General features: G+C 31.4%; 1 protein-coding gene across 1 annotated transcript; it reads right to left on the reverse strand.

Moving 5' to 3' along the window:
- Nucleotides 1-2,653: 2,653 nt before the first annotated feature.
- LOC132940785 (protocadherin Fat 4-like) lies at nt 2,654-15,574 on the reverse strand. Its single transcript, XM_061008528.1, has 21 exons — nt 15,364-15,574; nt 13,762-14,071; nt 13,410-13,666; nt 12,859-13,290; nt 12,667-12,802; nt 12,322-12,572; nt 12,003-12,258; nt 9,374-9,567; nt 8,527-9,293; nt 7,712-8,123; nt 7,266-7,379; nt 5,324-5,602; nt 5,071-5,254; nt 4,781-5,007; nt 4,402-4,704; nt 4,198-4,318; nt 3,876-4,127; nt 3,531-3,814; nt 3,136-3,450; nt 2,945-3,069; nt 2,654-2,851 (listed from the first exon to the last, which is right to left on the reverse strand). Exons 1-21 carry the CDS (start codon nt 15,373-15,375, stop codon nt 2,833-2,835), a joined length of 5,250 nt encoding a protein of 1,749 aa, XP_060864511.1. The 5' UTR covers nt 15,376-15,574; the 3' UTR covers nt 2,654-2,832.
- Nucleotides 15,575-21,335: the final 5,761 nt, after the last annotated feature.

Here is a 21,335-nt window from a genome sequence, read left to right on the forward strand (position 1 = left end):
ATTTGAATTCAACATGGAGTTTACTTAAGGCAAAGAATTGATACTTTAAAAAAAACACACAAAATTATTAATATTCGAATAGCGCATTATTGTCTATTGACGTGTACGTGTACGTGCAAAATAAATATAAAATATTCTCATCTCTATTTCTTTTACATTACAATCACAAACATTAATGATCACTTACTTTGTACACATATATTACACAACACGCATGCATTTAGAAAATTGCCTATACTTAACTCCTTAAAAACGCTTGGCATCGAATCCTCTTAATATTCCATGAGTAGCCAATTTATTGGTACCAAATGATGACGCTTGTTGTAGTACTGTAGTAGGTAGTATTTATTTTACTTGCACAATTCTGCATGATGACATATTGGCTAAAAATGATATCACAAATCACAATACTAAAAATGTTCTAACTTTTAAACAGCTGACAGTTCTGTATTCGAAATTATCATACAAAGGTGATCAAATACGACATTTTAAGTGTGTACACTAATTACATTTTCATAATAAATAAGGTATTTGATGCAAAATCGAGCAGTGTATTAAGCAACTATAAAAAGTTAATCGATCATTAAATATTTGAAATTATTATAAATTAAATTGTTTCAACAAATTTGTGAATTAAATTTATACATTAATATTATACATTATATTATAATATTAATAATGATAATAATCACAATTAAAAACTTAAAATTCAATGCACGGCTATGTATAACTGAAATATACAAAAAAAAAATGTTTTGCATGAATAACTCAGTACCGTACTAGGTACTGTGGTTGGCTGGTAGGCACCAATATACAATACAAATTAATATAGTAATAATAATAATAATAATAAAATATAAAATTAATAATCACAGATAGTATGATAAAAACTAACGAACTGTATTGCAAAAATTAATACAAAAAAAAATATATTAATTACATTTTTGTTTGGCTCAATGTTATACACTTATACGTAAGTAAATACAAATTCATAAGATTAGATCAAATATTAATAAAAAAAAACGTCAAATTTAAAAAAAAATGTGTGCTTACTTCATTATTGTGATGGTAAGTGATTAACCATATAGTTTCAAAAAAAATCGATAGACTTAATTTAAATCATTATACTACACACAATGAAATAGTAACCATTATGATTCTTTGTACAGTGACGCTGGAGGTGTTAAATTAAAATTAATATACAATTAATGGTATACAATAAATAATAACATATAAAATAGTTTTAAAAAATACGAATAAGTCATTACATAATAATTATCATTAAGTTAACAGTTTAGTACCTATATTATTAGAAAATTTTAGATTTTGAGTGAAATTGGTTTATATTTTAGATTGTCGACCCTTTTTTGAGTCAAAGATCATCAATAAAAGTCAAATATTTTATTAATTGGGAATTCAATATATATTAGCTACTTTAAGTAAATACTTATAAACTATTTTAAAATTCTAAACTGTTTTCTAAAATGTAAGAAAAAATTGAAAAACAATTTTAAGGGTTTTGGGGCCCGCGCGTTTTTAGTTCAAAAAGTTAAGTTACTAGAAAACCCTCTCGCCTCCTGAAAAAGTCAGATTTCAATCATATTTTTTTTATTTGATAGAGGACGATATTTTACCTACCAAACTGTACTATGATAAAAAAAACTCTATTTTCTGATGTTGTAATAAACATCTGTATTACAATATTTGAGTATTTGAAATTAATTTTTTTAGTGTCATTTTAAATAACATTAAAAATCGGAGGTAAATACAACCTGAATAAAATGTCCTCTTCCAAATAAAAAAAATCACCCAATTCCCCCTATTCCATGAGACATGAATACATGATCGTTTTTTTTGTAAAGCCATTATTGAAATTATTTTATTTTTCAGTATATCTATAATTGTATGACCACTGTGTAACGTAGCTGAAAATATTATTTTTATATTTCCCCTTCAATAAGAAGCCAGGTTTATAAGTATAATAAACTAACAAATTTCAGGTTCTCTACTTTTATTTAGCTATGTTCTGTATTTTTAATCGTTTATCAAATGGAAGAATTTATTATAAGTTATAACTTTCAAAATCAATTTTACAATATAAATGTAACACGTTTTCCCTCACTCGACTTATATCATTTATCTCATCAGAAAGTATTTTTACTGCTTATTTCTATTAGAAATTAAATAAAACATTTTGAATTTTCATGAACTTAAAGAAAAATATTGTTAATTAAACTTATTTCCTGGCTATAAAATATTTATTTTTTGTTTTAATATTATTATAATTTGTGCTTTACTATATTATTATATAAGTTATAGGCATTAAACCTCTCTCCTAGAAATAAATTGAAGTAAATCAAAAGAGACGAGAGTGCTTTATCATAAGCTTTTAATTTTAATCCTCTTATTAAGAACATATTTATTGCAATATAAAAGGAAAAAATCCGATCACTATTTGAATTGTATATGAACTTGAGTCGGTTGTCTGTATTGATACCGGAAAACGTCATATAACTTGAAAAGTAGATTTTATAAGTTGTATTAAATATTAATTATTCTTATAATTTTATATTGTTATACTTCTATAAGTCTATTTCGCTAAAAGGTAAACAATGGTTTGTTTAAACAATTCCATATCAAAAAAATTCACACATTTTAAAGCAAGTAAATAATATAATCACAGTAATAATATTTACATTTTTAGGTCATATATAAAATTAAAATATATACATATATATTTTGATTATATAGTTATTGAATCACAGCACTTGTACATGGCAACTCATATCACTGAGTTCACGTCTAATTGATAGTTATCATTTTATCAAGTTATTACCGAAGCCTTTTCCATCTATAATCATAAGAACAAAAAAAATAAAATAATTAAGTACTTACTTAATTTTACAAATATTTTTTGTGCATAAAACATTTAGTTAAAACTTACTTTTTATAAGAACAACATAAAAGGCATATTGAAAAAATCGATACAAATCCAATGAAAATTGCAATACCTAACACCGATATCTGTACCCAAGTAACAGCTGATTTGACTTGTTTTGGGGAACATCGCTAAACAGATACGAGTAAAATATTTTAGTTTCTAGAAAAAAAAATAATAATAATATTATTCCTTACTTCGATGTTTTTAACTTCGTATTGTTTGTACACGTTTTTCAGCTCATGATTACTAGGGTCTTCGAGTAACGATATAGTATCTTTTGGATTGTAATTGTTTGGGCCCACTAGTTGAAAACACGAACCTGTGCTACTAAAATCTAGACTTCCGTCATTTTTTGAATAAAACTGGGTGTCATACAAGTTTAAACTAACTTGAGGTATCCCAAGAGATTTTTCGACTTCTTCTTTGAATTTAGTAATGTAATGGCCTACTACATTTGGTGGTCTTGTGAAAACAAACTTCAACAAGCCACGGTCTTTTACAATGAACACCTATCAAAATAAAATTATGTTGTTATTAATATATTTTTGACTGTCGTTCGAATCAACCTATGACGTGAGACTTGACTTACCTTGATTGTAGTGTTAGAATGTCGCCCAGGCACGTCACTGTTGATCGCTGCCACAACTATGTTAAAGTAACCTTCTGAATAGGACGCCATCGAAGATGTAGTTCTGATCTGACCACTTAATTGATCTAAAAAGAATGGCCAGCTCTTGATCTCTTTTGGGCTTTCAAGCCTATGAGCAAAAGTTAGATTTGTGATGTGATACGTGATTTGTTCTGCCAAATTGTCAACATCTGTGGCTTGTATTGTAGCCACAAGTGTGTCAAGAGGAACGCTTACCCTAACACCTAAAAATGAACATTGTTTAGGCGAAATCAATATTTATACAGCCATAAAACAATCACTCACCTAAAGTTAAGTTTTCATCGATGAATTTCGGTAAATTGTCATCGACATCAAGTACTTTGATGACCACCTGTCTCTCACTAGGATCTTGTTTGTTGTACGATTTATGCAAACTATATGCTTTTGTTTTATGTTTGAAACATTTTATTGTCAAAACATATTCAGATATTGATTCTCTATCAATTTCTCCACTTACTCTTATTTCGGCTACATTATTTGATGAGTTTAAATAAAATACATTACCCTCGTTTCCATCTAAAATTAATATTGTACAACTCATATAAGATTATTGTTGATATTTTTATTATTAAATAAATTAATGTACCCGTTATAATGTAATCAATCAATGCATTATCCCCGATATCCGGGTCATACGCTGCTATGGAACCAACTAAGGTACCATGAGACGACTCTTCTTCGACTTCCATCATTAAAGGTTTTTCTTCCTAACATGTTTAAAAAGTGTTAAATAAGTATGTAAACAAATCTATTGGTATCTACTTACAGAAAAAATGTGATTAATACTCACGATTGATCTATTGAATACTGGTTTATTGTCATCGACGTCGGTTATAATAATGTTGAAAACTTTTGTGGACTGTTGAGGAACATCGCCTAAATCTCTTGCTACTAATACAAGAGTATATTTGTCTTGTATTTCTCTATCCAAAATTGACGTGGTCGTTATCAATCCTGTTTCTGAATCAATAGAAAAAATTGAAGAATCTTTTGTTTCTTCTAAAAAGCTATAATGAATTGTTCCTTCCAATGTATTGGGATCGTCTGGATCTGTAGCCATTGCTCTGAATACTAACGATCCAATGGATGCATTCTAAAATAATAAAAACAATGTAATCAGCTTGTAAGATATAACGTGAATTTGGTTGTATTATATAATGATCGTTTACCTCAGAAACATATGCGATTTCATCAGCAGTTGGATGTACAAAAGTCGGAACTCCATCATTTTCAATTATATCGCTGATGTATAGACTAAGCTTAACATCAGAAAACATTCCAGGTTCTCCATTGTCTTCGGCTCTTATTTTCATTTCATACGGATCAGAGCGGCCTTTACCCGTTAATCTTTTAGAAGTCTTTATTTGTCCATTCATTGGATTTATGTACAAGAAACCTTTTTAAGATATAAAGCATACCTTTAAAATATAAATAAATTCTATGCATTTAAAATAAATACCATGAAGTTGTTGTTCATCGATGAGCTTGTAATGAACCAAGCCTGCAGATCCTTCATCCGGATCGTGTGCCGATACGTTTAACACACTTGTTTCGGGAACTACGTTCTCTAATACTACTGCAATATAGATTGAAGTATCAAATTCAGGTGCATTATCGTTTATATCCTTCACATCAATATGAACCTAATAAGAAATTATGACTACAATATTAAAGTTTCCGATATATTTATAATATATTTAACAATTAATTACTGGTACTGAAGACATTTTTTGATAAGGACCACCTTGCGGCGTATCTGATGCAAATAACATTAATTTTAAAATTGGAGTTTTTTCACGATCAATTACACCATTTCCAGAAACTTGTATCTCTCCGCTTATAGGATCAACAGTAAACAAATTTGAATTTTCACCTCCCAGATGGTACCTGATTATACCATTTTGGGACGTTGGTAAATCTTTGTCGCTTGCTATCACCGACAAGACAACAGTACCTTTGGGGCTGGATTCTACGAGAGAAGTTCGATAAATCTGAAATTAGATTTAAATTATAATATACTACTTTTGTTATAATGATGAAAGTGATGATTTTTTTAAAACAGGAGCATTTAAAAATATAATATAGCACATTTATGGATTGTAAATCAAGTCAACAATTTTAGACAATACTTTAAAGAGGTCAATTAATGTGACGTTATATATCAGGGGTGATATTTTTACTAATATAATAATAGGTAATATTATATTATAATGAAGACAAAATTATCTCATACTAAATATATTATTGCTTTAAATTTAATACCTGCAATCTACCAAAACACAATACTTTTCCACAAAGAGGTGAATGTAACAAGAGTTTCCAATTTCAATACTGTATTTAGTGCAAATTTTTTTGATTTATTTTTTATCAATTCTAACATTATTATATATTATTGTATTTAAAAAATGTTACCAGTATTAATAAAAATTATTCAGTGGTTTTACGTCCAACTCAGATACTAATATGACATATTATTATATAGGTACGTACACACAGCAATCGCATACAAATTATAAATGTATGTAATTTGAAACTTAATTTTAGTATTTATATCCATGGTATGTGTGTATCATATTTTAAGAGTTCATAATACAGCTTTCAAACGAACTGTAACTTTTTTGTATAAATATTATATTACTCAAAAGTCAAAACATAATTTATAATTATTAAAATATACAAAATTTAATTTAATAGGGAAATTATTCGTCACAGAGGAGAAATATTGAATTATTTTTTGTATTAAAAATGTCTTATTCCAAATATTACACAGTTATAAATATTTGTTTTGATTACCAATTACCTAAGAATGAAACAAATAACGTCTAAATAAAACTCTTCGGACTACCACCCGTATTTTTGAATAATTACCTATACTATTCTAGTTTTTTACAAATAATTGTTAGCCAAACATTAAAGGCTTATTGTTGTACATTTAACCATAAAATACTATACAGGCTTATTATTGTAACAATAACACGCTCATTATATCAAAAAGTATAAACGATTTTGAAAGTATTGATTTTTTCTTGATTTGAACTTTGAAGTCATTATTAGACCACAATTTAAAAAAAAAACTGTTTACTATTCCTTATTGTTATAATTTTTAAAGATTCTTATGTTTTTAATGTAGTGTACATGTTGAAATTCATATTCCGAATACAATATTTTGTTGAGAATTTTGACGAATATAGTGGTGTGGGCATTGAAGTACCCGGCCAAATGTTGGTAGATAATAGGAATACCTACTACTACGCTCACATTATCTTTAATTACCTGTTTTAAAAATGTAGTTTATAATGACTTTAAATTGTAGAAAAAAAAATTTCTAAAAACTTAAATACATGTTATGATAAAAAGTGGTTACTGTTAATAATTAATCAAGTATCATATTATACTTTTTTTTCTACAAATAAAACTCACATAAATAATGTAAAATATCTACATTATGAATCCGTAGGTAGATAGCAAGACATTTTTAAAAATGTAAAAACATAAAACATTTTATATGTGGGAAGTTGCACTTTGTGGAACACGATGTTATTTTAATTATTAATGTTTTATAAAAACTTCTACTAAATTATCAAAATGTATGTTTCACTAAAAAAATATTAAATATTCAATCGCAAGCTGCTTAACGAAATGTTCTTAACTCACGGGATATTCAAATTCTGGACTATTGTCGTTTATGTCTTGTACTTCGATCACTATGGTTTTGCTAGTGGACCGCTCACCGTCTTCGGTAGTGACTTTCACTTGAAACGTCAACGTCTGAAATAAAGTCACGAAATGTGTTATTAGTCAGTGGTCATACCGACATAGCCCGAGTATATAATATATCGTATCGGTACACTAATAAATTTGTAAGCAAAAACGTCTTGTAGAGGTATAAAAATAAATAAATAAATTTTACGACCAAATGAAACCTCTGGGCTCTGGTTAATTAGATATAGGACTGTAGATATTTTTACCACGGTATAATTTTAAAAATGCATGTGCTAGCAATAAAATTTACATTGCCACGCAACACGCTCTCACGTAGGTAAACGGGTTCACGGGAACATAATTTTATTTTACTTGTAAAAAATGTCGTTGTTGGTTACCTTGTTTTCCAGCGTTTCGTAGTCCAGTCGTTCTGTAAGTATGACTCTGCCGGCATAGTCCATGGCAATTTGTCGCGGTACAGCCGTGATAGCTTTAAAATCGTAAAGCGACTCGTTGGTAAGCACGTCGATGGCTTTCAGCTGCACAAGTTCAGTACCAATTGGCGTTTCTTCATCCACCCGCACGGTTAACGTGGACGAGTCACCGTCGGCCGACCATCCCGGATTAGTGAACACGGGGTTTTTATTCATGTACGGCTTCACGAAAAATGTGATTTCCACCTCGTCGAACTGTTCGTGAACGTTTTCAACGGCGTTCATGTCTACCGCTCTAATGGTCAATACGATCACCGACGCCATCTGAGAGCTAAGCGCCGAATTTACTTTGATCTCGCCGGTATGTTTATTGATGCTGCAAAAGTTTATCAAAACTATAGTGCTATACGTTATGAAACATTTAAGTAAATACGACTAACTATGAAAATACACTATACATGATAAAAATATATTATGTATGTATTTTTTTTTAATTATCTTGTAGAAAATGACAATTTTCTATGAAAAAATATTCATAAAAAATAATACCACGTACTAACACACATTTGCATATCATATAAAATGTATATTATACGATGGGAGCCCATCAAGTTTTTCCGTTATAGTATTTTATGTTTTTATTATTCCGATGACGGTAAAACTTTCTAACTCGTCCTGTCAACTGATTAGTATCGTGTAAATGAATATATGATCAAAATATGTACATAGTGCATCCCACCTGTAAATTTAACTATCTTGTATTTTGATTACTATATTACCTGAATACATCTTTGAAATTATACGAGCTTGTGTTTTTCAACGGCAATCCAGTTTTGTCATTCGCTTTAATTGGTTCAACGATCGCATACTTGATCGACGCATTTTTATCCGGGTCGACGGCATTTACTTTGTACACGACTTCGCCTATTTCCGTTATTTCAGGTACATATACTATGTAACTTATATTATCGTCGAACTTGGGAGGTTTATTATTCACGTCTGTGACGTTGACGAACACGTCAGCGTGTGCAACCTCTCTGATAGGCAGCCCACTGTCCATAGCCATGACGACCAAGTGATAATGCGACAATCCCGTTGAGTCCAAATCGAGTATGGCGCGTTCCGACACAGATATGGCTCCAGTTTTCTTATTGATGTGAAAATTATCGTTACTATTGGCCATGCTGTACTCAATCAGATGGTCAGGCCCGTCTGGATCGGTCGCTCGAACCCTCAGTATGTCCGTTGTCCTAGGAGTGTTTTCTGGTATCGTGACGGAATATGTGAGATTTTTGAACATGGGCCTCTGGTTTCCTGGCACACCAACCCTGACGTAGAGGTTTGCATCCGAATGTAGAGGTGGAATTCCCAGGTCTGTCGCTCTTATCACAACCTCATATTGTCCACGAGACGTGTGACTCGAGTTTACCGGAGAATTCAATGTCAGTTCCCCGGTGATTGGATTCACCATTACGACGCCGTTGTAGTTTGAGCTAGTGACCGAATAACGAATCATAGAATTGAGTCCACTGTCGGCGTCGGATGCCTAAATAATTATCGTGGGAAAACATTTAAATCATTCAATCATTTTATGCTATCGGAAAAATAAATGATAACTATTCTTACCTGAACAAAGAATTTTGGCTGAAATTCAGTACCTCCTTCTCGTATAGTTCTTTTGTATTCTAACGAATTGAATACTGGAGTATTATCGTTAACGTCTACAATTTCGACCAAAATAACTACGTGGGTGGAACGATTGCCTCCATCTTTCGCTTCGAGAGTTAGAGAATATGAACTTTGCTGCTCGTAGTCGACCTCTAAAAAAACAAACGTCTGATTAATTAAATAATTGAAAAATTAAATATATTTTCCAAAATTGTTTTTAATTATCTTGACGTTATTAAGACGTTTGAATTGAAAATAATCTACATTTAACTAAGGCGTTTGAAAGAAAAACCGTTTGATGAGTAATAAGTAATAACTAATAACAATATTTTTGAAAAATTTGATAAAATAAATATTTTTTATAAAAAATTCTCAAAGACCAGTGATTTATAATTTAAAACAAAGACACTAAGGTTACACTATTTTTTTTTTCAAATATATTGTTCATAGAAAAATACATTAACGAAAAATATAATTAAAAAAAGAAAATTCAATACATATGGCTGGGTAAGCTTTCGACTAATAAAATTATCATTGTAATTAGTAGGGTTTAGATTTAAAAGCAAATGCATTTTTATAAATAATACCTAAATAAAATTTAAATAATTAAACTTAATTACTATTAAAATGGAATAAGCTTTATTTTCCTTTTATTTGCTTTTTCTCTTTCTTTGATGTATTGTGTTAAATTATTAATCTATTATGATAATTTTAATTGTATTTATGGTACAAATTCATGAAAGCTTGCAAACACGACTCAAATATCTATTTGTTTAAAATAATAAACTAGAAAGTACCCACATATGTAATTGTTGCTGATAGCCTATTAAAGTACTTTTTTGTGCTAATTTATCGTAGAACGTAGTACATAATCTATTACCTATATTATCTACTATTAAAATGTGTTTTTTATAGTTCTGTCAGCCCATAGTCGTCAACCAAAAAAAAAGGTAGACAAGTGGGCTTTGCTATAGGTTACAAGTGGGTCACTGTAATGGATGGTGTTAAATTAGAATTCAATGATATAATATACATTGTATACGAAAAACGATTCTGAGCAAAAACGGTTAGTCAGCGTACGATATTACTAAGTATTTCTGATGATATTATTGTGAATAAACTAAATTATTTACTTATTTACGTAAAACCTTATTTTAAATTTTCAACTCTTAACTATTAAAGTTGAATATTTATAAATTGATAACTACAAAATAATTTTTAAATTTTAAATTTGATAAATTTCGTCAAAATTTGAACTTTCAATGCTTATAAAAAAAATTGTACCTTTACCTATATTTTTAATATTTTTCAACTGTTAATGTAACAATATACAGGACCATTGTATTAAATTTTCATCCCAAAAAATTAAATTTTATTGACAATTATTATGAAAAAAAAACTAGAAAAATTAAAAATTGAAAACGTCCGTAAACAGCTCTAAACGAGTAAAAATATTTTGAAAATGTCATCAAGTATGTTGATTGATAAAACAAACATATGGTGTAAATTTCAAGTATCCACAGTTATTCGTTTTTGAATTACAACAAAATAAGAAAATCGCCACATGAGAAATCGAAAAAATATCCAATGTTGTAAAAATTTGAATTTCAAATGCTCACAAAAATTTTATTTGACTGTCTGGGAGAAATTTTTTTTTTTTGATAGAGGTATACATACTTATGAGGAATATTTATTGAATTTTCAAATCTTATATTTGAAAAGAATAAAATGTATGAATTCTAACTCAAATAATTATCAAATTTTCGTCATTTTTCGTATTTTGTCAGACTTAAAATGCTTATAAAAATTAAGTATACGTATACGTATTTTATATTTTTAATTGCCATTGTAACAATATGTTAGGATTCCTGTATCAAATTGTTAAGCTTTTGACCAAACGAATACAATTTTATTGACATTTATAGAAAAAAAAACTAAAAAAATTGGAAACTGAAAATGTCCCAAAACAATTCAAAATATTTTGAAAGTTTTAAGGTATATAGAAAATGCTAATATAAATAATCAGTGAAAATTACATGTACATACGGTAATTTTTTTTAGAGTTACACCAAAACCAAAATCGATTTTGTCGAAAACGAATTTTACGTAAAAATTCCCGTTTTTCCTTAATTTTTTTTTTTTGTTTTTCCCGGTGATTTTAAAAATTACTGGGCATTTTTACCTCCCTAATGCACCAACTAGATTCACTTTCCTATCGAACAAGATACTGAAATTGAAATCGAGGCATTATTTCGACAACTTATAGAGTACACAGACCAAATAAAAAAATAAAAATAACACACATCTCATTGTAAAATTAATACATTCGTCGCTTCGTTTAGAATCTAAAATCGATACCTAATTAATTAGAGGAGATGTACAATATTTTTTACTGTTTTATATAGGTACATTTTTTTTTAATATTTACATTGCTTAAAAACCAAATACCAGTAATTAGGTATCATCATTAAAGGAATCATTTTCAACATTATGATAATTGATTTTTACTATTGATACACTAGGTAAATTGATTATATAGGATTTTTTTTGTATTAAAATTATTGTGATTAACAGAAAAATAACTTACTGCCAGTCAAATATATACCGCCGAATTCAGGATCACTTCCAAACTTGTCCATTCCAAAACCTTGTAAACTGTAAGTAATTTCTCCATTTATACCACTATCAATATCGGTAGCAGTGAGATTCGCTATACTCGTCCCAGGTACCAAATTTTCCGGTATGGAGTATGCATATGTTGACTGAGCAAATTTAGGTAAATTATCATTAGCATCGAGTATGTTGACTTGCACATGAGCTGCAGAAGCTTCTTTGAACCCACCCTGAGATCCATTCAAAATATATAAATACACATTAGTTAAGAAATGTATTACAATGTTACTTACACTCATTTTATCTTGGTACATAGCAACAATATCGAATTCTACGTCAGTTACTCCTGCGTCATAATCAAACCCATCGTTGTCAACTAGACGAATCAGAACGGTTGACCTTCCCAAGGCCGTTTCGGGAATAATTTTAAACCAATTAGACACTCTGGAGTCTTGGGTCCTCATTACCAACACGTATCTTCCATTATCCCCCAAGTCCTTGTCATTAACTATAATATTTAATCCCGGTAATGGAGTTCCAATACCTGAAAATAATATTAAATAATTAAAGTAGGTTTAATTTAGGTAGTCATTTTTTAAAATATAAATATTATTCAATCATAATATATTCCATCTTACTAATGTCTTCGGATACCGACGTCGTGAAACTCCTTTCATTGAACTCGGGTTTTTCGTCGTCCACGTCTTGAATTACTACAGTGACGATCTCGTAGCTGACGTCACCAGGTAATTCGTTGTTGATCAGCTCAGTAGCCTGTAAAACGAAATACCGTTATACGTTGTCACGTTTGATTAAGTGATATTAGTCACCTTTAATCTGAACGTATAAATACCACCGGCGTCGGAAACTACTTTGTTTTCCCGATCGATAGGATTGTCGCTGGTGAATATGTAGGCAGTTCCGTTAGACTCATTCTCGACAGTGAAATATCCGAGAGAATCATCTTCTAAACTCAACACGACTGGCCTCTTGAAACCCGCGTCACCGTCTTCGGCGTTGACCTTTAGTACTTGTACGCCTGCCGGCGTATTTTCGTCGATCACGATCGAATACGGCGAGTTCGTGAAAACCGGACGTTCATCCTGCACGTCCTTGACGACTACCGAAATATTTGCAGTGGACGATAGAGTGTTTTTCAGCCCTCCATCTGATGCTTTTACAGTGAGTTTGTACGATGACACCGTGTCGAAATCCAGTGGACGTGCCAATCTAATAGAACCTACATACGTACCTGTGGACACCTGTAAGCAACATGACATGGTAAATTAAATAATCTAATACAACTTTACATCCTACACTGGCTACACTACATTTACATATGACCATTTGAACGTACTTACAAAGTCTGCACGTTACTTACTTTTTCGGTGAGCAGGTTAAATGTCACGCAAGGTTCATTGTTTTGAATGCATGTCATAGAAATCTCGCTATTCAATCCAATATCTTTATCGATAACTGTCACGTTACTATATATTATGGTACCAACTCGTGTGTCTTCTGAAACACTAAATGAATATGGTCTCCCTAGGAACTCCGGTGGATTATCATTGACATCGATGATGGCTATTTCTCTTCTCAGAGACACCGTATTTGCATCAGAGTCTTTGATTGGCTCGTCTGAAAAATTTTTGTTTAACCCCTTTTTTTATTTTATTATGCTTCTTGACACAGATTTTGATATTCAGTGTCAATTATAGTGATATAGTGTTTACCGGTCACGCTGATGACGACTTCAAGCGAATCAAGCATTTCCCGGTCCAAACGTTTCGCTAGTGTGACGACACCAGTCGATCGATCGATGTTCAGATGTTGGCCGCTCACGGTGTACGTCACCTTTGATCCCTCGGGGTCGATTGCCGACAGTTTGTAAACCGACTTTCCAACTGGGGTATCTTCGGATATGGAAAACCTTGCCATGTCGCCGCCTGGGAGGAATTGAGGCGGCCGGTTGTTTGATACGCATTCTGACCGGCCAAAAACTGCCAGAAATACGATTAAAATAACAAGCCAGTTATACGCCATCTGAAAACAAAAATAGAATTAATGTAACAGGTGTAAATCTACTGATTACTTTTAAGAATAACTAATTATGGGTGATCTACCATGTTTCCCCATTGTTTGTTGTATACTATTTATGCATATAACTGTACCAAAATGTATTTAATAATAATATAGAAATAATGGTTTCAATTATTTCAATAAAAAAATAGTTGTATTGCATAAAAAAAAACCAAAAACCGCATTGAGTGAAACAAATAAAAAAATAGGTGAACTATAATAATTAAGAAGCTGTATTAATTGTGTTAAAATTTATTTCATTTAAACAACTAAACTTGTTAGCACTCCATCGCTAATTTCAAATTAATAGATCAACATCCAATAGTAAATCACATGCTACACGAATGCCCACAAGACATTCGCTTCGGTAAGGTAGCACATCTAGGATTTTGTAGGGTGGATGCTAACTGTTATTAATTATCTATTAGGCACTTAGAATGTGTAATATATAAACTTTGCAACTTAAACGATATTAATGATATTATTGTTCAGTGGTATAATTGATATATGTTAAATATTAGGTAATACTACCACTGAACAATACTTGAAAAAATAAGGTAAATACGCGGTATGATGGGTGCCTACAGCTGCCACCACCCCCCCCCCCCCCCCCACTCACACACACACACTCAAAATCAGCAAATGGCTATAGACATCGTGGCCGAGGTGTTTGTGTGCCGTTCCTATTGTGTTGCGATACTCTCGGTTTCGTTAACCTCCCAACATATCGTTGCCGACGGGTCACGGCAAAAAATAACTGCACTCAGCCGTTCTCACGCGCGCCCGTATACGTAATCGGACGGTTATTAAAATCCGGTTTTGCGAGGCTTGGTCAAAACCTAGGTTCGTTTAGCGTGCGATGCGGTGGGTACGTGCTACACGGTTTACATAATGATACGACACAGTCGCGGTACGCACGCGGTATATCGTCGAAACAATCGTATAATGTAACCACACCCTTCAGACACGACCACGACCGTTTTTTTAAAGGTAGACCAATGGGCAAAGTATTAATACATCCCTAATCGTCTCGGTGAACGACCGGGTGGGCTATATAAATGGTATCGAAAACGGACTTAGAAAGTTAGAAACAGAGGCCGAAAACGTCTTGTATGTTATCGTGATAACCCGGGTTTTGTCAGACGAAATACGTGAACGCCCGACGATAATAATAGTTATCATCTTGTGTATAGTTATATGCCGCTCCATTCTATAATTTGTATTTTCTAATACCCCGCGAGCCGTTTCGTACTTACCGGCGGACGCATTGTTCACGGACCGTTCGCTGAAGATTTTGGCGCAAAACCAGTTTTCCAAACACAAAGCGACAATATCAACATGACACACACACGGACACACTCGCAAACGAAGAACGACGTTGGAAACGTGAACGCGCGTGGCTCACATGGCGGACGGAGAACAGACGACCTCAGGAATCCAGGTAGACCGAACCACTGAGGGGTCACGCAGCCGGTGGAAGACGAGAGACAGGTAAATAATAATAATAATAATAATAGTATATGTACCAGCTATCTTGCGGGCAACCGGCACCGCCACCGCGATACCGGGCAACTGCAGAGTGGGGCGAAACCGGTCATGCGCCACTAAGCGGCTCGGATCGGTACTATAATGGTACATGCAGGAGCTCGATCACCCCACCACGAACGACGCCAGCAGCTAGTGACTCTACCTCACAGTGTCTTCGCCTTAGATCATAATATATATATTATGTACCATAGTATATTATGATCTAAGGTCTTGGCCGACTACCCGCACCGAATATTATCATTATTATCACTGCTAGTGTTGTTATTATTTTACCTGTCGCTCGTTTGGCATACTACGTTATATAGGACGTACCTATACGATATTATGTCGATATTACGATGGCGTACCACTCAATTGTACTGAGTCAGTGTTTAGTGCTACTTGTGGTAAGCAATGCAGGCCTGACTACGCGTACCGAACACCAAGACGGACGATCGTCGATCACCGGCCGGCGGTCTGTTACTCCCATTGTAATTTGTAATGTTATATTATTATCGTCGTGGACAATTATTATTGTCGTATTGTCCGACGTGGGTATGCCGCCGACGGTTCGGTGTAATATTACAATATGCATTGTGAAATAATGGCCGTGAAACCGGTTTGAGAAAAGAACTTTTTACCAAATAACGATGGTGTACTGGTGCTTAAAAATTCCGTAGGTCTATTATTTTGCCCCCGATCGTGGGCGTTCGAAGAGGTCACGCGATATGGACATATAATATAGTAACTTCATATTATCATTATTATTATTACTGTTGTTGTTGTTGTTGTGTGTATGTACCAATGATGATAAAACGGTATTAATCGCGTGCAGTGGCGTATATAGGGGGCCCGTCCACCTCCCCCCCAAAAAAATTTAATCTTATATACGCCACTGATCGCGTGAATCCCAATCGCGGTCGATCGTGTCCGACGAGAATCGTTAGTGCCCGTAGCGACCGTGTTATCGTTGTCTATCGATTAATTCGATTTATCATACCTCATTCTCAAGGGATTTTCCCAGGGAGTATTATTGCGTCCTAAAAGAAGTAGGTAAGTACAATGTATGGGAACGAACTACTATCAGCGCTCAATGTCTGATACTAATCTCTCCTCAGTACGTACTAATTTCTATGGTTTGAGTTTCTTGATATGAGAATTGAACTAGATAACAATATGCAATATACTTATTACTTATTGTTTTAAATATTGAATGTTGAATCCATGACAATAATATTAGTAGATTAAACGAAAAACCGAAATGTAATGTAAATTAATAGATAATACAGTAGAAATCACTACAGCGAACATCGGTAAAACCGAGCAAAACGCTAGGTCCCGACACAAGATATTATGAATTTATTATGAATACGTTTACCGTGAGTATGGTTATAACAAGATATCGCTACAACAAGTAAAATAAAACGAATAATACAAATTACCTTCCGGTTATTACGAGCCGGTCGCTATCTTTTGGTCATTATTTATTTGCAATGGATGAAGAAATAATCAAAGATGTTATGACCATTGACCAGCAATCAAGTTGAGCCAGATAATGATGATGATTTTGGAACTATATAATATATATATACCATCAATATCCCGTAGCCTTTGCTACATTGGGGCTCTTGAACAATTTCATTACACTAATTATGAAGGTAAAGATGATGAAATGAAAGCGTTGTTTTTATTAGAAACTTTGGTTAACACTAAATATTCCACGATGAAAAGATTATTTTAAGAAATTAAATTCAAGTGTATAAAAATAGGTGATTATATGTTTTGAAGCAATAAAGATGGTAATACAAAATAGGTATTAAACGAATTCTGAATTTTTTAGCTCCAGAGTTTATGAAAAAATCAAATTTCATAACAAATAAATGATTCTTTGTCAAAAGTTCTCTCATATTTAATATGTATTTTACGAGTTTTAAATTTAAAGTTCGTTGTACTCACCCTCAAGGCCCAAACTTTATACTTAGGCACTTACAAATATTGCGTGAAACTATATTCGTATTTTATTAAACCTTGTTTATTACATGCTAATAATTTCCTCCAGATTGGTGTAACAGGGACAAGAAAAAATCTTAGAAGAGTTATTTATAAAAGATGTAATATAATTTTTAGAATTTTTTTAAATATTATACTTAATAGCAGTTATAAATATTCTTATAATATTTTTAATAATTGATAAATTAAAATTAGTTCTATAAAAAATACTTTAAAAACTACAAACTTAATGTTTATTTGTAAAATTGTACTTTTATTTGATTAGTTTTAAAACAATATCTATGATTTTACTTTTTGTTGAACCTTAAAATTCCTCACAAATTACATTAAACATGCATGAAAATTGCTCATAAAATACTTGCTAATAAATAAATAATATATTGAATAAAATATAAATTGAAAATATAATATAACATTGATACCTACTAATTAGAGTGGCAATCAAACTTACCTTTACTCTGTAGCTAATGAGTGGGCTTAAAATAATTATAATTGCTTAATTTCAAGTTTAGTTAAAGTGTATAAAAACATTTTTGTTGCAACAAAAAAATTAAAAAAAAACTGTTTTATAAAATACTTTATATAACGCTAAAGAAGAATATTCACATTAATATTTTCATTTAACAATGGCGTCGAATTTAAACGGTTATTTTATACACTGTTTATATTTTATAAGAGCATTTATTATGAAATAATAAAATTATTATTGTTTCACTAGCAAAACTTATGGAATTCGAAATGTATTGCGGTCGTAAAAATATACAAATCATTTATTATTAATAAATACGTATGCATAGCAAACAATATAGTTAAGGCTTAAGATGTTTCCTTATTGTTATTTAAAATTAACGACCTATTGTGATAACTGTCAAGAGTGTCAAGGCATTCTGTAACAGGAGTAACGTATAGAAAATGAAAATGGTTTAAGAAACAAAACAAATTTCTTCTGTGACAGGACGACGTGTCTGTATATAAGTCAGGTTTGGTTGAAAGTTCGAATAAATAAAAACAATATGTTTATTTATTCATGGTAAAAATCCATTTTGTACATTGATGTCACCATGATAAGAGAACAACGAGTTTTCGTTGTTTTGGCAAATACCTAATAATAATATAATATAACAATAATACTACGACGAGAAACGCTCTGCAGTGACACCGTTCGGTTACAATATTAAATGGGATCTCGAATTGGTTTTCACTTATATTACAGACAATCAGAGTTCAGACGACTTTTGGACAATGCGCCTGTTGCGCGTGAAAGTGTGCGGCAAAGCGTCGTCGATATGATGATAAAATATAACATAATATAATATAATGGATAGGTACTGCAGAGACTGGCTGATGATCCATTAGACTAATCACGAACCGTGTCCATAGCATATAATAATAATATATACGCCGCTATAGAGCTCTTAATATGTTACACTCCGTGTAATATTTACATGTACATATTATACAAATACAAATATACGCAATAATAATATAAGCAGCGTAATGGAGTGCTGTTAAACGCGTGCAAATAGCAAATGTGGCACACAAAACGAACACAGTCATCGTGCGCGTAAAAAGAAGTCGCACGAATTATCGTCGTTATTATGACGGGCCGGAATAAGTCACTGAACGTTTATGAATAAGGCGAAATTAGATTCACTATTATGTTTTTTTTTTCCCAACCAGATTTATGGGCGAATGATAACGTTATTTTATTATATTTTTTTCATTCAACGCCCGAAGTCTGAAAACTCGAATTTCATCTTTGCCTATACTCGAGGGCCACGTATCTATAATATAATACGTATTATCATTATATTATTCCTATAATAATAACAATAACAGTATTAATAATTCTATACATACAATATAAAATAATAAATTATTGTAGTATTGTTATGTGTGTGGATATGACTGTGAGATTCAGTGCAATAATTCGGGGTTAACGAAAGGAGAAGGGCAAGTCGTATAATATTATTTAGCATATTAGTATAATATTATTTCGAGCCGAAATCCGACGAGGGTCCCCGCCGACCGACGACAGAGTATTCCGTTAGCGATCGAAACTATACCAATCGCCACGGAACAGAATACCTGACGTTCTCATTACGTTATATTATTATTGTTATGGTGGTCGGGTTACGCTCATAATAAAATATAATAATAATATGTCATAACGTGTCATAACGTGTTTCGGCGGTCGAATCAACCGCGGTGGCGTTGTATATGTTACCTATCATTATATAGCTACTTACAAATTAATATTATACTCGTACACCTGTTGGCAGCGGCGGTTTTATCGATAACGTTTTCTGTTTCAAAAAATGGTGAAACACGATTTGTTTATGGTTTTTATTTCAGAAACGAAAAAATAACTTGATAAGACTACATAAATTATAATGATATATTATGATGTTTTTTCAATATTATACAACACATTATACAATACTTCGTACGTTGTGTTCCATCATGTCATAATATTACAGTAGGTAAGTACTAAGTATCTACTATATTGTTATGACTTTAGTAACTTGTTACTACTGTTAGTAACTTCAAAAACATAGTAAATACAGATCCGGACATCCGGTATTGATAACTTTTTGTACAACGAACATAATTATAATATTAACCAAATTGTATGTTGTTTGTAACACAGTTTTGTACAAGGTAAGTAGATATAAATTCGTGTTTCTTAAAATGTAAAGTACATTTTAGTATTTTTCGTTAAAATGCATTCTTGTAAGTTATTGTTGGTAGCTTCAATGCATCTTTACGTTATATTGTAGGAAACTCAAAACAAACTAATTTAAACTTTTTAATTACTTAATTCAAGGGTAAACAAGTTTAAATCAGTTCCAAAACATGACTAAATCAGCTCTCAGATTTTGATTTTTACCCATAAAAGGAATTTTAACTGACCAAACATACATCAAATATAATTTGTAACAATAATATTTTATTAAAACAATAATATGTTACCAATTCTAAGATCCTGGCGTCATGCATTATTTTTAATATATTTTAACTGCAATTATATTTAACAGGTCATAATTCATAAATATTATAATTTGGGTGATTTTACTTCTGATCTTTTTTTTTAAAAGTGGGTAAGTGGGTGTCGCTCTGCTGTACAGTAGGTTACAAGTGGGTCACTTTTGTAATAGAAGGTGTTAAATTTGAATTTATAAAATCATTGAATACGAAAAACAATTCTGATAGATGACGATCTGTCAGCCTATAATATTACTATATAAGTATTTTTAATGGTATTAAGCATGATATTATTTATTTTACTATTAAGCATTAATACAACAGTAGGATAAATTTATTTTTACTAAAAAAAATTACTTTTAAAAATTCTTCATTGTGTGTATAAAATATATTGATATCACTAAAAGTTTCATATATCTACCCACAAATAATATTTTAAAATTACAACAAAATAACAAAAGTCATTATTCTTGGTGTAGTAGGTATGTATTTTTTTCTAAATTTAATCTTAACATTTCTAAAAAAATAACTGTATTTATATATTTTAGTTTCTGAGAGAAGTCATGAGTGTAATAGTTTTACAATGATGTGTGTTTTTATTTTATTTTATTTGTGTCCGTCATCATCTTTTATGACGGTAAAAGTACTTAGATTTTCTTCAACAGCATCTTTTCTGATAAGAAAATGAATCTAGTTGGTACTTTGA

This window comes from Metopolophium dirhodum, chromosome 3, assembly GCF_019925205.1.
Source record: "Metopolophium dirhodum isolate CAU chromosome 3, ASM1992520v1, whole genome shotgun sequence".
Taxonomy (NCBI): Eukaryota; Metazoa; Arthropoda; class Insecta; order Hemiptera; family Aphididae; genus Metopolophium; species Metopolophium dirhodum.

Bases quoted from the DNA above. Each gene is read 5' to 3' on its own strand.
- LOC132940785 (XM_061008528.1), bottom strand. The intron at 5,255-5,323 runs GTAATTAATTGT...ATTTCTTATTAG, and splicing joins AAAAAATGTCTTCAGTACCA to GTTCATATTGATGTGAAGGA. The intron at 5,008-5,070 runs GTATTTATTTTA...TATCTTAAAAAG, and splicing joins CGATGAACAACAACTTCATG to GTTTCTTGTACATAAATCCA.